Below are 15,778 nucleotides of genomic sequence, written 5' to 3'. Positions count from 1 at the left end.
TGTTTTCAAAATAAGTATCATTCGTTTCACTGATATTTCATCAGTAACTTTCCTGACTGACCTGCTGCAAAAACTCCATTACCCATGATAACATGAGAGGAATATTTAGCGCTTGTTATTATCACCAGAGTATCTCAGTGGGTGGAATACAAATTCGTGCTATGCGCCGCTTTCCCCGCCTCCCCCGTGCCGGTTCTCGGGACACGCTGTGCAGAGACGAAGCGCACCTTGAGTCCCAGTGTTTAGTTTGAAGTCGCATCTTCGTTTCTTCAGAATTCCCAGTTTGACTGAGGAGCAGAAGAAAGCACAGACATGTCTTCATCCCAGACAGTAAGTGACTCAGCTGCACCGGGTTAGTTTGACCTAACCTGGACTCAACCAGCGGTAACAGCGGAGTTTTGTCACGTAGTTTACAGTTAGCACCTCAACTACCTTCAACTTCAGTTGACGGAGTGACGTGTGGCTGCTGACATCGTTAACTAGTTCTCCTGACTCCTCAATGTCTTCATGCTGAAAGTGTCCCGTCACAGCAAGTTTGGTTTATTCGTGTAGATGAAGTGAGGAAGTGAAATTAGCTCGGAACAAAAGAGGTGTGTCATCTGTCCACGCCTGTAATGTTAGCTAGCTAACTTTGCATTGACACGCTACTGTCACTTGTCCTGGTATGTGTGGTGAGTCAGATGAAACGAGTCTAATGCACAAAGGACCTCACTCAGGGTTCACTGCAGATTTCATGATCTGTTTGAAAATATCTGAGAGTTATTACAATTGTTTGGGGGATAAATGATGTAAATAGATGAAATAACAGTGATAACCAAAAGATAAAGTGAGTGCATTTAGTTTAGTTTCAATATACATATCGACCATGAGGTAAAGAAGCTCCTGAAAGTTTGTGTTGTGTAAAAGTTATTTGACTGAACCAGAAACTGGCTCATTGCGTCAGTCTAAGATCATGGATTGTGAAATGTTATCAATCATATGATAAGTTATTTAAATGTATTGTGACACACAGTGGTTGGCTCTCGAAGAAATGTTTCACTTGTTCCTTTTGTGGAGTCAAATCTGAATCCTTAATCCAGAATAATCACACTTTTTGTGGATTTGTAAATAATAGATCTTGAGTCCTCAAGTGGTCAATGTCAAGTATTGTTTCAGATCTTTGCAGATATTCAACTTTATTTGTTGTTGTGTGTTTGTGTCAGTTTTCAGATACTGAGCCAAACCAGCACAAGCGTGTATCTGTTAAATCCAATCCTGGATTCTTAGAGCGACTGAGTGAAACTGCAGGAGGAACCGTTTTTGGCATTGGATTGTTTTTTCTCTCAATTTATATTCTCTTTACCAATGAGGTAAGAACCACTGACTCACCGTAAACAGCTGCATTTAATGCATCATATCAAAAGCCACGCTGTTACACTCATGGGTAACTTGCTGTGTTATGTTCCATGTTAGAGTCACACCTGACTAACATGGTGCATGTTCTCTGTAACTGCCTCTCTCTTCAGGGACGAGCTCTGCAAACAGCGTCCTCTCTGGATGAAGGTCTGTCTCAGGTTGTGTCGCTGGGGCCGTACTTCAGCCTTGAGCTGCAGAACAACAACCGTCTAGTTCACCTGTCTACTCAGCTGCACACTGCAGAGGTAGGTTGTACTTAAGTAGTCAAAGAAAAGATTTGTATTTAACAATAACATTGAGTCAAAGACTTAGTTTATGTTGTTTAACTTATATTTCTCAAAATATTGCAGATCTGTGTTCTTTTTGCCTGGTGGAGTGTTGCTATTCAATAAGACTGTCTGCCCATTAAATGAGACCTCCAGTGAAAAACCAAAAACCGAAAAATAACGTGTATTGATATCTGTATCAGCCTAAAATTCCAGAACTAGATAAGCTGTTACTGAAGTACAGGTTGGGGTGTAGGCAGCTTTGTTAAATGTTAAATGTGACAAAAAATGCCAATTCCAAAAAAGGTTTAATTTGTAATCGACACTCAAGCGATGCACAACATTTTACTTCAAGTAAAATTACACCATGTACTTGTGTTTGTGTAGCCCCTTCGTGACCCCAACTACAGAGTGGAGGTGCAGGCCGCGAAGCTGCAGAGGCAGGTGGAGATGTATCAGTGGGTGGAGAACCGGGAGAGCAGGTGAGCCTCTTGTCTGCCTGTCAACACTCGGGTGAGGTCAGGTGTAAAAATGTTGGCTTGAATACAGAATATTCTCTGACTGAAGAGGTGATTGATTTCAGGGATTACCAAGAGGACGGAGAAACCAAAACTGAGACGACGTACAACTACAGTGAGTTTATGTTGTTTTTTACCTTTTTGTCTTTGTGAACAACTTGGCCCTTCTTTACTCTTTGTGTACATTTTGTGATATGCGATGTGACACACTGTGGTTCCTCTGTCTTCAGACACTGAGTGGAAATCAGAGTTGGTCAGCAGTCGCCATTTTGACAAGGAAATTGGTCACCAGAACCCAAGGTAACCTGACACTTCTCAGCAGAGCCTGACTGATTTGGATTGTTGGAGCCAATACCAACATTAAGGAGTGAAGAAATTTCCAATACAGATATTTCGGCCGATAATGTACTGGAAAAATAATTTGGGTTTTAAGATGTTGTTATCAAACTTACAAAGAAATGTAGTTCAGGCTTGATATTTGACTGTTTAACCATAAACTTAATCATAAATAACTATGAATAAAAATAAAAAGACTTGAACCAAATATATAGAATTTGAATTGAGAAAAAGTACATAATTTGTTCACGTAAAATGTAAACGTAACTACACATCTTTTCTAATTTGTTTAAAGTTTTCATATCTGCAAACATAGACACAGATAACATTATGTCGGTGAAAGGCTCATATTGGCCAAGAAAATCAGACAACCGATATATTGGTCCGGATCTGTTTATTAGATTATTTTGTCATCTGTGGAATCCAAAATTATTTCTGTTTCTTCATCTTTAACTTAATCTTTACTTCAGTGCCATGGCGGTTGAGAGTGTGACAGTAGTGGCTCCTGAAGTCCGAGTCGGGCCTCTCGTTCTGTCTAAAGGTATCTCCACTGTCTAAACAACCTGATGTGAACACGGACATTATTCAGCAGTTACGTTTGTCAGACTGTCACTCATTCATCCTCATTCATCCTCATTCATCCTCAGGCCTGGTGGAGCAGATCCAGAACTTCCAGACTCTGCGTTTGATGGATTTTTCTGCCTTGAACTGGGACAGTTTTTTCACCATCTATGATGATTATTTCTATCACACTCAAAACCCGCGCAGGCCGGAGGTGAGTATCATGAGGTGAACCTCTCCCTGCTGCATACAGTGCTGGCCTCTTCGGTCATGATGTGTTCCTTACTGGCACATTTAACGAGTTGTTGTTGTTGTTGTTGTTTGTTTGGTTTTATTCATGAGGTCGGAGACGTGCGTGTGAGATTCTCGTACGCTGGACTGAGTGGTGAGACGTCTCCACTGGGCCCGGCTCAAACTGTGAGTGATGCGATGACCTGGTTAATAGTCATCACTATCTGACATGTCAGGAAATAATGGTCTTTAAGCAGTTTCTGTGTGATTACCCATATAATACGTGTGTGTTGGTATTTAAAACAATCAAGAATTTAATGTTTAATTCCTTCATAAGATGTATCAAAATCCATCACTGACAAATTAAGTAAACTAGTGCTGAGACAATAGGTCTATTAGTGGAATAGTTGGTCAAAAGAAAATTAAGTAACAACAATCTAGATAATTAAATAACTTGTATTTAAACAAATATTCATTCAATTCCAGCCAATCAAATTAGCTGATTTGATCTGTCATTGTAAATTAAATGTTTGCTGATTGGAAACAGACTTTGTAGAACCGGTAATCATTTTTTAAAACTTGGATTGAATAAATGATTATTAGTTGCCAAGCCAGTTTTATTCAATCAAGTGCTGTATAATATGATAATATGTTCATCTGCCAATTGCGTTTACAAGTAAGTTCTTTGGTCTATAAAATGCTGTGATGATCAATGATAAGAGTACATCATAAACATTTGTACATGATCGATACAATTAGTATGTAACCCTAAGTGAATTGGGTAAGATGTCATAAAATAGTGAAAAATCTTCGCTTTGGGTGATAAGAACCGAGGCTTGATGTGATGTAATGTGATTTCTGCAGTGTAATTTATACATTGTGTCCTGCCTTCTGCGTGACCTAACCAGACACCATCCCTCGCCTGAATGTTTCGAACATTTGCCTGTTGCTGTGAACGTGCTGAACCGATCAATCTCCTGCTTTTTTCATCATATGTGAAAGGCAAAGACCGGAGAATGCCACCGAAAGATCTGGACACTTCTTGACTCAAAAAGGTTTTGGTTTTTTTTTTTCAGGTCAGCATCGTGGCCATGCAGCGAGGGGAGCAGCTGATGGCTTTTAAAACCAAGTCAGGAGACACTCTGGAGATCCTGTACCCGGAGGATCTCTCTGCAGAGGTCACTGGGGACTTTATCTCCCTTCTTCACTGCTTTTGTTCTGGAAAAAAATTTCACATGTTGGTTAAGTGTGTGGTTCTCCACGTGGTCTTGATGCAGTTCTTTCGTTGTCTCCAGGACATTTTTTCGAAAGAGCACCAGCACAACAGTTTGAAGACTTGGGGTCTCCGGGCTGCAGGATGGGCCCTCATGTTCCTCAGTATTCAGTTGACCATGCGCATCATCTACACACTGGGTAAACTAATACTGCAGCACTGTCAATGATGGTTTAATTCATCTGTGTCTGTCCTTCATGTTCCTGTGTGTTTTGTTCCTGCAGTGGACTGGGTTCCTGTTCTCAGAGAGCTGGTGTCCGTGGGGCTGAAGATCTTTGCCCTGTGTGTCTCCTGCTCTTTGTCTCTTCTCACCATCGGAGCAGGTTGGTTTTTTTACCGACCATTAGTGGCAGTGGCTCTGGGAGCGCTGGCTCTGGTCCCAGTGTTTCTCGCCCGCTCAGGACTTCTAACCAAGAAGAACAAATGACTCTTGAGGTGATGATTATCACAGCACTTCCTGATCCCTTCAAACGGGACAGTACTGTGGCAGGATTGATTTCTTGGCTTAAACAAACCAAAAATGTATCTAGTGTTCAAATTTATTAGAAAATTTCAGTCCACCATTGTCTCACCCTGATATTAAAAGAGATCAGCTGGACCACTTCCTGTCAGACACAAGCTGTTAGTTGTTGCCTTTTAGTTCTGTTGGTATCAGTTGTGGCCTTTCAGTAGTTCATCCACTCATAAAATTTCTCAGCGTGATCTTCTACAACATAAAATCACTGCAGTGTCGTTTTTACTGTCAAGACCCAGTTGTCAGTTTGTTAGGTACACTGAGTGGAACTAATGCAGTCCCATACAAAATGCCATATATTATATAAACATTGTACATTTCATGAAGGTAGGACATGTTTTAGAGCTGTTGGTGTTGGATTGTATTAGTTTTAGCTTGGTGTACCTAATAAACTGCTTCACTTAGTTCTTTATGCAATATGTTATATTATATCCATTGTATAATACTTTGTGCATTGTCAGGGATTTGTTCTGCAGTTGAAAAAAACCAAATGACTTAAGATAAATTGTGAATCAAATTCACATATATCTTTCATTTGGAGAAGTGATGAATGTCACTGTCTGATCTGTGTCGGCACCAAAGTTGGGATCTGCAATTTTGTTTTCTAGTTTGTATTAAGCATATATTAAACAAATTACTTCTGAATCCTGTTTTCTATTGCTTTTTTCTAAATGTCAGTTTTTATAATGTAACTCTGTATGACTGATCTGTGGAGAAAGGCATTTTGCTCCTGCATATTATAGAAGTGACACTAGATCTGATTGTGTTGCAAGTTGATTTAGCGCAGCAGCACACAAGCCAAGAAGTTAAAACCTGAACAATACGAGCTCTTCGTGGTAATATCAGTAGTGGCATATGTACCAACCAGTAACCAACTAAAAGCTGAAGAGCAGACTTCCATAATTACCTCTGCCAAGGTGGTTATCTTTTCACCCATCTGTTGGTTTGTATCTTAGAAGGATGTGGTATAGGTCAGGGAAGAACCACTTAAATCTGGGGGCAGATCCTTTTTTTTTTTACTCTAACATTTCTATAATAACTCGTGGCTCTTGATGAAACAAAAATCAATCATATATATATATATATATATAGGGACCTGATATCTATGAGTGTGTGCAGCTTGATTGAATTTGAGGGGACTGTTGAGCCTTGACGAAGGTATGCGCTCTGATTGACATTCTAGTTTGCAAACTGTACACTTTGTCCACCAGAGAGCACTGAACAGTATGTTATATGTATCGCTCAATACATATTCTGGTTTTAAGGATCAGTACAGATATTTTCATAACTTTAATGAGACATTGGATATCAGCCTCAAAACTCCTATACAAACATCAGGCTCTGTAGGTGAGATAGATTGCCGTGGGGGCTATGGCTGAGCGGTAGAGCGGTCCCCTCCAACCAGAAGGTCGACTCCCAGCCCCTGCCTAAGTGTCCTTGGGCAACATGCTGAGCCCCGAATGGCCCCTCATAATTACTAATCACATCAGGCACTAATTGGAAGTCGCTTTGGATAAAAGCGTCAGCTAAATGACATGTAATGTATTAATCCAAACTTTCCACAAGTCTCCTTGAGCTTTCAATGCAGTTCACACAGGACTGTGATGACAACTCCGAAATGCATGTACAAAAAGACAGTGTCCAATTACATGTGCATGGTTGTAAACATCTTGCCTGCACCAATTTTCTTTCTATTTCTGAGCTGGACCATAATTCAGTGATTAAACAAACAAGTAATGCAAATAATCAAGATTCTTACAAAGAAATTTATTACACAAAACACTAAGTTTCCATTTGCGTTTTTTAACAAAATGAGTTTCCAGTCTCATATTGTGCATGTGATCATACTGCACAAAGGATTCGTATATGAAGTGCACAAACAAATTTTCAACTTCATGTGTGCATCCGTTTGTTGGATTAATTAAAAGGACTAAGGGTCACAGTGTACAGGTACTTCACCCTAGTTGGCTGTGGAAACATTCCTCAGATCAGCAGGCGGGGCTTAAGCACTTAACTGTAGTTGGCAGATATGACACAACAGGTCCCTTGGCTGACCTCTTTGATTACATGTCGATAAAGGAGGTGTCGTTATGGCAAATTTACTCATTTTTAAGTACAAAAAAGTAGTTTTCCATTACCTCGAAATTGAATACTGACAGAACCTGACTACATTTGCTTAAGACAAAAAAAAGTAAAAGCATTACACCTTTAGTAAAAACTGGGGAGAACAGTCTTTTGTGTGGGTGTGTTTGGGGGGTGGGGGGGTAGGCTTGACCTAATGCTCCTTCTTTCCCCCAGTAGAAAGCAGTCCTCGTGCCCTCGTTTACAGTAGGACACATTTAGTGCTCTTCTTTCCCCGCCTGGCCTGTAGCGCAGCCCTGGTGGCCATCTCAAAGACTTCCCTCACGCCATCCTTTGTTTTTGCCGAACACTCCATGTATCCGAAGGCACCAATCCTGTTGGCCATGTCCCGACCATCCTCGGGTTTCACAGGTTCCTACAGAAAAGGCCAAGAGGAGTTTTAGGACACATGCATTCATCAGTAGGAGAGCTTTAATGTGTCTTTGAGTTCTACACTTTTACCTGCTTCATTTTGGCGAGCTCCCTCCGGGTGTGCTCATCGTTACGCAGGTCCTTTTTGTTTCCCACCAGAATAATGGGAACATTAGGGCAGAAGTGTTTCACCTCAGGGGTCCACTTCTCAGGGATGTTCTCTGAATGATGGGACAAAAGACCACACCAGTCAGAGACACCACTGATGACTATTTTCAATAAACTTGGACAATTTTGTTAATTATATCAATTTATTTGGCTTGTGAAACACTAAAAATGGTTTAAAACACCCATCATAATTTCCTACAGCCTAAAGGGATATCATCAACTGTGTGACTTTTTCTGACCAACAATACAAGATCTAAGGAGTACGCAATATAAAGCAGAAAACTCTCACAACTCTTTAGCAATCGTGCAAGGAAAAAAGAACAGAAGCAATAAACTGATTGAATTAATTTTCTGTATGTTGAGAAATGTATGCAACCCTACACTGCAGGATACATGCAGGTGTAGACCCTTTTTTACTCTGAGCAAAAAAAATCCTCTGTCACTAGATGGAGACATTGGTTCACAATAGAGCAGGATGCAGTTGACTCATCAGTTATGTGATAAATGCCTTGACAACCGACTACAGTTGTGAAGGGAGCTACATGATGTGACACAATCACTAGAGGAGGAGGGTACCAATATAATTCTCCATTCTCCATGTCTGTCAAGCTTTTTTCTTCATGACTGATTCTTAACATGAAATCATTGGATCCTCATTAAATCTCTAACTGGTCTCATCTGTTGTCTGGGTTCTCTACTAATTATTTAATGAGATTCCAGTTAACCGAATCAATTTTCAAAGCATGGCAATGCTTCCTAATTAGTTTTTTCACAATTTAATTTAATTCACAAGAAGAGCATAATGTATCATAAACATCAAACACAATAGAGGTCTTTATTATTACTTACCAAGACTGTCAGGACTGTCGATGGAGAAGCACATGAGAATGACATCAGTGTCTGGATAAGAAAGCGGACGCAGTCTGTCGTAGTCCTCTTGACCTGCTGTATCCCAGAGTGCTAATTCCACCTGTCACAAAACACAACAATAAATCAAACACACAAAACCAAATCTTGTTCAGGATGTTTTTGATCCACAGGTTTGACATTGAACTAACATAATGATCTACACTACTAACTGGTATTCAAAAACTCACAGGGCACAAAAAAACGTATTTTCAGCTGTAGTTACTTTGCCTGAAGACTTCTCACTCCCTTAGTAATATGGTCTGTCAGTGCCTATGTAACCTTGTTAATAAGGACATCAGGATCTGGAAGAAGTTTCATAACTGAAATAAAATATAGATAAGGATAAAACTGGCAAAATTATAAATCTATGTTGTTGTGGCTTGATATTAAGTATTCATATTATCATTGAGACAAGTCCATCCCTTGATTTCTCACTGTTTAACAACCACTGTAGTTTGTAGCAGTAAAATGTAACTTTCAAGCCTTCGACAGTTGGTGTAATCGCCGATGAGTAGTGTGTAGTATGGCACAAAAATGTCATATCTATAAAAATCCATCCAGTGCACTCTGAGATCATTTATAGGAAGTAATGTTCACAATGTAATGTAATGTAATATCACACTATAGCCGTTTTCAGACATGACCTCAGCAAAAGTGTATCCGGACATTTGGCTTTCACATATGAAGAATGCAGCAGGAGATAGTCTGGGACAGACGTGTTCACAACAGGGAAATGTCAGCCCCTGAGTAGAGCACGCAGGAGGCAGTACACAACATGAGCTGCTTTCAGACATGCCCCTAACTCCGGAAATACTCTGCATACACTGCATTTGTGAACGCAAATTTCTCTGACACTCTCTGCCAGGCCCATTAGTATAAAGTCCAGAGAATACAATGTAAGATCACAGCAGGAGATCCCCCCCCTGGATCCACGTGAGCGAGTGGGGGTGTTGATGACGCTTCTACCACTCGACAGATGTAAAAAGTAAAAAAAAGTTAATGTATCTCCGGATGAAAAAGCAGAGCCATCCACGTGGACAACACCAACGAAGGCATCAAGAAGGTTAGTGGTGATAAGAGCCAATGCTGTTGCAGATGTGCTGTAAACAAAAGCATGTGATCTCTGCAGTGGAAATAACACGTTACATCCTGCCTCTGTCTGCTGCACCACCCCTCACCAAAATCCTGCTGTTGTGAACGCGTCTGAGCAGAGAACCTCCCGCTGCGTTGTGCATGCGTGAAAGGCAAAGTGCAGAGAAAGTCCCGACCCAATTCTCCGGAGTTACTCCGCAGGACAGATCTGAAAACATGTTGCTGTGGAAATCACATGCTTTTGTTCACTGTACATTAACGCCAGCCCCTATCACCAGAAGCTTTGGAAATTGGTTGTCTTTGCAAGTTGACGTCTTTGTCTGTGTCTTATATGTGTATGGCAGCTCTTTTTGTTTGTTTTTCAAATTACGTTTTGCATCGGTCGTGTGTTAGAAATGTTATCAACACGCCCAGTAGCTCGCTGTGAATTTGGCAGACGCTTTCCTACTGCATTCTCACACGGGCTCACTCTGACATTTTCCTGGAAGTTTTACTGGAGGGCTGGCAGGAAAAGTTCTGGATAGTGTGCAGATCAACTGACAAGAGTTCATTGCATGTCTGAAAGCAGTTTGTGTTTCTGTTCCAGTGGGGGAACTCATGATTCAAACACACGAGTTGAAAAAAAATCTGATCTGTTGCTGCAATCATACTCAGGTGCCCGGTTACACAATACTGATTCCGGTCTGAAATGTTAGCAAACAATTCTTACCTGTTTGCTGTCAACTTCAATGTCAGCAACGTAGTTCTCAAACACTGTGGGCACGTACACCTCGGGAAACTGGTCCTTGCTGAACACGATGAGCAGACAGGTCTTCCCACAGGCTCCATCTCCCACTATGACCAGCTTTTTCCTGATCGCTGCCATCGCTGCAGACAAGACACAGAAACCAGTCTTACGACGTGAGAAACACTTTATCTTTAACAACAGGGAGGGTCATTTTGATTGCATTCGGACATTATGCAACCGCCGCCACAGCCCCGGTGAGAACTGATGAGCAGCAGTAACCTTCAGCTGTGTTGACACAACGCCGGAGTCTGAAACCAACACCCGGGGCTAACTATTTACCATTCAGCGGCAGGACTGTTTACACTCAACCAGTCAGATGTACAGTGTGTTATATACAAGGGGCGACACGTGGACGTCATAAACAGGCCCAGAGCTCACATGTCTTTAGTTGATTTGAGATGTTAAGTGGGAGTAGGAACCTTCTTCTACGATGATACATTTCCGCTCCAGTGTTTCTGACCCACCCCACAATCAAGCTCGACTAATTTCCCCGTGAAACATTTCTCATTCACCAACTACACTGACCCGAGGGTTAACACACAGAGCTGGGACAGACACACAACCGAGAATCACTGCTGTGCCGACTGACCTAGATTTTAACGAGCAGGAACATCCTCTGTTTACAAAAGACCTGGTGCTAGCTGGTGATGCTAACAGCTACCGTTAGCTGGAAACGCGGCTACCGCGCTAAGTTTACGTCTTTGTGAATTTCGTTGAATGTGATGTCGTGGATATAAGACACTTACAATACGATGCATATAACACCACAGCAGCGTTCGTGGCTCGCTTGTGACCACTCGGCAAAAACCTCGCTTTTTCCTTTCACCCAAAAACCGGTGCGGCTAGCTAGCTAGACCTAGCTAGCATAACGGAAGTCAATGCGACTTTATCGGTTCGTTAGCTTAGCTAGCCAATATCGGAAGAAAATATAAGTTTATTGAATACATTTTACAATAGTGTCGCTAATTAAACTATTTGATGACAAACTAAAGCTCTACTCTCCGTGTTAGTGTTCAACTCTCACCTGCTGATGGTTTTAAAATGAATCCAAACGGTCTCCAAGTGGTGCTTTGTTGGCCTCCTCGCCGCGGCTGCTGGAGGAAGTGATTCAGGGGCGGGGAGAGGAAAACAGTGCCCCGCTGTACAAACAGAACAACAGTGTACTTCATGCATAGAATAACAACAACAACAACAACAACAACAACAACAATAATAATAGTGATAATAATTATAATAATAATAATAATCACTATTATTATTATTATTATTATTGTTGTTGTTGTTATTGTTATTATTATCACACACCCTTACAAAGAAGTCCAGCTCTACAAAAAGTTCGCAAAAGCATCATAAACGTCTCACATTTTAGATTTGTTTAGGTGCTAATTTAGCTTTACAGATTAATGCAATCGAAATAAAGTTTTATTATTTATTTCATTGTATTATTAATTATTATTTGAATTTGTCTAATGCGGAAATCAGTGAAACAAATCAAGCTTTTTTGATTTTGACTTCAACACCAAACACAAAATTTGGTGTAAAGACTTGAGGGATTATGAAACTAATTTCTTTTGAGCAAGGTCAATCGAATAATAATATCTTAAACCTAAATATCCTCAGAAAGGCAATTGTTGACCTTAACTCAGAAACCATTTTTCCACTCTTCATAAAGTATGTGTAGGTAGTTGTCTTCAGGCTGCCATTGGGAATAGGCCATTTTGAGCCAGGCCCAACAGAATGTCACCAAATGGTGTACACCCTCTGTAGCCAGGAATGAACAAATTATGATGTTTCATATAAAGAGTAATCAATCTGTTATTTTATATCAAGCAACAGAAAATTGGCACAGTACATGTGCAAATGCTTCACACAAAATATGATCTGAACTGGCCTGCCAAAATCTGGTGTGCAGCCTTCAGACATGGAGATACACATTCCTATCACAACTGAGAAAGATTATTCATAAAACAACCAAAACCAAGGCTAATGTAAGTATAAGGCTGTCGAATAATTGGAGAACAGTGCTTGAAATATTGTGCAGTTACTTTGGAAATGTTCACTTACTGAAGTATTGTACTAAAGTACCATTTTTTAAGTAACCATGGCATAGAATGTAAATAAAGATGGACTACTCATCTCCACTTCCTCCTACTATCCAGACATGAAGCCAAAATATCTGGGATAGGAACGCTGCCATCTTCCGCATTTGGAACCAAGTCTGCGCAATAGGGATCAGGGATGGAACCACAGTTTTGAGGTCTTGCAGATACATGTGCTCGACCAATCATGAGTCAGTCTCAGCTGTCAATCCTGACGTTTCACTAATTATAATTTTTTTCCATCAAATAATTGATCAAAACCAAAGTTACCAGACACATGAACAAACTTCAGTATGATAAGAACTAACTAAACCGACAGAACAGAAATTTGACAAACAGTGCACTTTACTTTTTAGTTTGGTCCATGTCCCATCAACTAACAAGGAGAAGGTGGGAAATTTTGACAAATGACGCAGCCAGCCACCAGTTGGCGATTGAGACGGTTTGGCTTCACTTTTGGGGAGATGGATAAATGGACATAAATGAGCAGCTTGGCCCTGTTCCTCGCTCTCTTTGTGCTCTGCATTATTTCAAGAGTGATACACAGGCTTCGACCTTCTGTTTGCTAATTGATTGGTAATTTGATGACTGGGTCATCAGATAATAATAATAATATGTACTATGCAAGCACAACGGTCCTTTGTTTGCAAAAATATTTTGGCTTTTCATAGAAGAAAAACCAGCGGTGTCACTAATAACATTAACAGCGGCTCTGTTCTGCTCAAGTGCCCCAGTGAGACATGACAGTGAATCAGCATGCACAATACCAGGAAAATGAAGCAGAGGCAGTTAAATGGAACTCAGCCGACATTAATCTTGTTATTTATGCCTGTTCCTCTCCTGCTGTGACATGTCAAAGTATCCTATGTAAGAAAAAGCTTAATTAACAAAGGAGCCACCTCATCATGTCAGCGGATACTGTACATCAGGAAAACATGTTAAATACTTTTAAGATAGGATAAACCATGGTTGATATTGTACTTTAGTGCAGCTAATGAGCATAAGATTAGCATTAACAACATTCAGTGTACCAGGGTAGCCTGGTTTCTCATTTTGCCATGTGAGGTACTTTTGCATGAATATACAGTACCTAAATTGTATTCTTCCTCTATATAATGTACTACTACACTTCATTTCAGATGGACACTTTTAGTCCACATTTAGTCTTTTTCAGTCGAGATGGAGATTGTAATGAGAAAAGTGTTCAGAGGATGCAGCTGATTAAATAAACGCATACTGAGAAATGATTTAAACACTCCTGATGGGCTGAGGCAGAGACAGTCAGGGAGACTGAGTCTATTCTCAGTCGGTGCAGCAGTGTATTAATAACTACAGCTCTCACTCTAATCCAGATAAGAGGCTTTCTCAGCATTGCTCACTTCCACCTCGTGGAAACCAACTCAGGCATGTTTCCATGAAAACAGTCACATTGAAACCTTCCATTCATGTGTACGTTTGAGTGGCCGGTCAACGATGAAAACAAAAACCACAAGGGCAAAAGAAAAAAAAAAAAGAGAGAGAGAATTTTCTGGGGTTTGTTTCTCTGAAATCCACAGGCATGTATGATCCTCCTCTGAGAATAACACCAGTGTGTTGACCGATGTCCTCTACTACCTAACAACAGTTTTCCACGAACAATTCAGTTTCAATTCAATTTTATCTGTATAGCGCCAAATTATAGTAGACATTATCTCAAGGCACTTTACATAGACCTTAAGAAGAATAGAGAAACCCAACAGTCCCCACAATGAGCAAGCACTTTGGCGATGCGGAGAGAAAAAAACTCCCTTAATAACTGGAAGAAACCTCCTGCAGAACCAGACTCGATGCCTTGACCGGTTGGGGTGAGCAGAGAAAAATGGGGAGGAGAGGAGAGAGGGCTGGAAAAGAGGGTAGAGAAGAGAGAGAGAGATAGATAGGGGGGGTGAGAGAGGAGAGAGAGACCAGGAACAGCATCAGGTTTCAGCTCTGACTAGTTGTTATAATGAAAACAATAAGCGTGAGCAGCCTTTTGATCTTCATTCTGGTAATAATTTTGTAAGGAAGTGTGTTTTCCTCTAATGGAGGATCTCTGCCATGGCTGCTGGTAGGAGCACAGGCAGGGGGAATGCAAGTGTACGCACACAAGCAGCTTGGTGCAATGTGGGAACTTTGGTACATGATGAGGACAAGGTTTACAGATAGATGGATGGACAGGATGGGGGTATGGCATGAAGCTGCTGGCGAAGATGGGACCCCTCTGGAGGAGGAAGAGGTTACTCGGATTCTTAAGTAGGCTGTGAGCAGCGGGGGGGGGGGGGCAGACACAACGTCGGCTGGCAACAGGACCATCAGCCAGGTATTCTTGCAGGAGCTCAGAAAATAGACCGAGGAGCATGATTGTCTGTAAGGATGCCCGACTTAAGTACATGAAGGTTGGCCGATCGCTCTAAGAAGTCTGGATTTTCATTAAGAATCCAGTCTAAAATCCTCCCAGGTCTCCTCTGCAGGCTGAGGTCGATCTTAGGCCAGATTGAGGTCATGGCGGGTGGAGGGAGCACAGGGAGGGAGGACTAGAGCGCAGACACACAGGAAGGCTACTGCAATAGAGGAACTCTAAACGATAAAGTGATGAGGACACAGACAGGTAGGAAGGGACAGACAACAGGTAACATACAGGTAGCAGGAGGAGGAACACACACATGACATACGATTTTGTACGGGGAAAAAAGGGCTGGTATGAATACCAGGGAGCAGATGATGGAAAAAGAGGTAGAAGTTCCAGTGGACATCATGGACGACAGGTGAACAGGTGGGTCAGGAAACAGGAAGTATGTACAGGGACATCTAGTGGGCAGAGGGAGTATGATAGAAACCCCAAACATCATGTTCAAGCTACCCATTCATACCAGCAGTGGAAACACTCTGGATAACAAGAGGAAACATTTCTGAAATTGATTTCTCTGAAATCCAGAGTCCTGTTTGATCCTCTTCTGAGAAGAACCAGCTTTGTAAACAGATGTCATTTAATACTCATCATCCTCTGATCTTCATTCTGGTTATGATTTTTGAAAGCTAGTGTGTGTTTACTTCTTGTAATGGAAGATATTTGATTTTAGAAAAGATACAGGACATGAAAGAAACGCAAAACACACAC

General features: G+C 41.1%; 2 protein-coding genes across 2 annotated transcripts; one reads left to right on the top strand and one right to left on the bottom strand.

Annotated features, from left to right (window-relative positions):
* Positions 1 to 171: 171 nt before the first annotated feature.
* LOC118104511 (transmembrane protein 43) lies at positions 172 to 5,739 on the top strand. The gene is made up of 12 exons (XM_035151440.1): positions 172 to 330; positions 1,203 to 1,349; positions 1,506 to 1,640; positions 2,049 to 2,143; positions 2,245 to 2,294; positions 2,410 to 2,479; positions 2,986 to 3,056; positions 3,163 to 3,290; positions 3,419 to 3,493; positions 4,384 to 4,485; positions 4,603 to 4,720; positions 4,805 to 5,739. The coding sequence occupies exons 1-12, from the start codon at positions 313 to 315 to the stop codon at positions 5,005 to 5,007; spliced, it is 1,212 nt and encodes a 403-aa protein (XP_035007331.1). The 5' UTR covers positions 172 to 312; the 3' UTR covers positions 5,008 to 5,739.
* Positions 5,740 to 6,840: 1,101 nt separating this feature from the next.
* LOC118104521 (rho-related GTP-binding protein RhoA-B) lies at positions 6,841 to 11,693 on the bottom strand. The gene is made up of 5 exons (XM_035151456.2): positions 11,568 to 11,693; positions 10,466 to 10,623; positions 8,605 to 8,725; positions 7,678 to 7,808; positions 6,841 to 7,591 (listed from the first exon to the last, which is right to left on the bottom strand). The coding sequence occupies exons 2-5, from the start codon at positions 10,619 to 10,621 to the stop codon at positions 7,418 to 7,420; spliced, it is 582 nt and encodes a 193-aa protein (XP_035007347.1). The 5' UTR covers positions 10,622 to 10,623; positions 11,568 to 11,693; the 3' UTR covers positions 6,841 to 7,417.
* Between the last annotated feature and the right edge of the window lie 4,085 nt (positions 11,694 to 15,778).

This window comes from Hippoglossus stenolepis, chromosome 3 (assembly GCF_022539355.2).
Source record: "Hippoglossus stenolepis isolate QCI-W04-F060 chromosome 3, HSTE1.2, whole genome shotgun sequence".
Taxonomy (NCBI): Eukaryota; Metazoa; Chordata; class Actinopteri; order Pleuronectiformes; family Pleuronectidae; genus Hippoglossus; species Hippoglossus stenolepis.
This window is presented reverse-complemented; position numbering and strand designations above follow the sequence as displayed.

Coding starts and splice junctions, on each gene's coding strand:
- LOC118104511 (XM_035151440.1), top strand. Junction 1,350..1,505: donor ATATTCTCTTTACCAATGAG/GTAAGAACCACT, acceptor CTCTCTCTTCAG/GGACGAGCTCTGCAAACAGC. Junction 4,721..4,804: donor GCGCATCATCTACACACTGG/GTAAACTAATAC, acceptor TTGTTCCTGCAG/TGGACTGGGTTCCTGTTCTC.
- LOC118104521 (XM_035151456.2), bottom strand. CDS start 10,621: ATGGCAGCGATCAGGAAAAAGCTGGTCATAGTGGGAGATGGAGCCTGT. Junction 8,726..10,465: donor TTGAAGTTGACAGCAAACAG/GTAAGAATTGTT, acceptor GTTTTGTGACAG/GTGGAATTAGCACTCTGGGA. Junction 7,592..7,677: donor AGCTCGCCAAAATGAAGCAG/GTAAAAGTGTAG, acceptor CCTTTTCTGTAG/GAACCTGTGAAACCCGAGGA.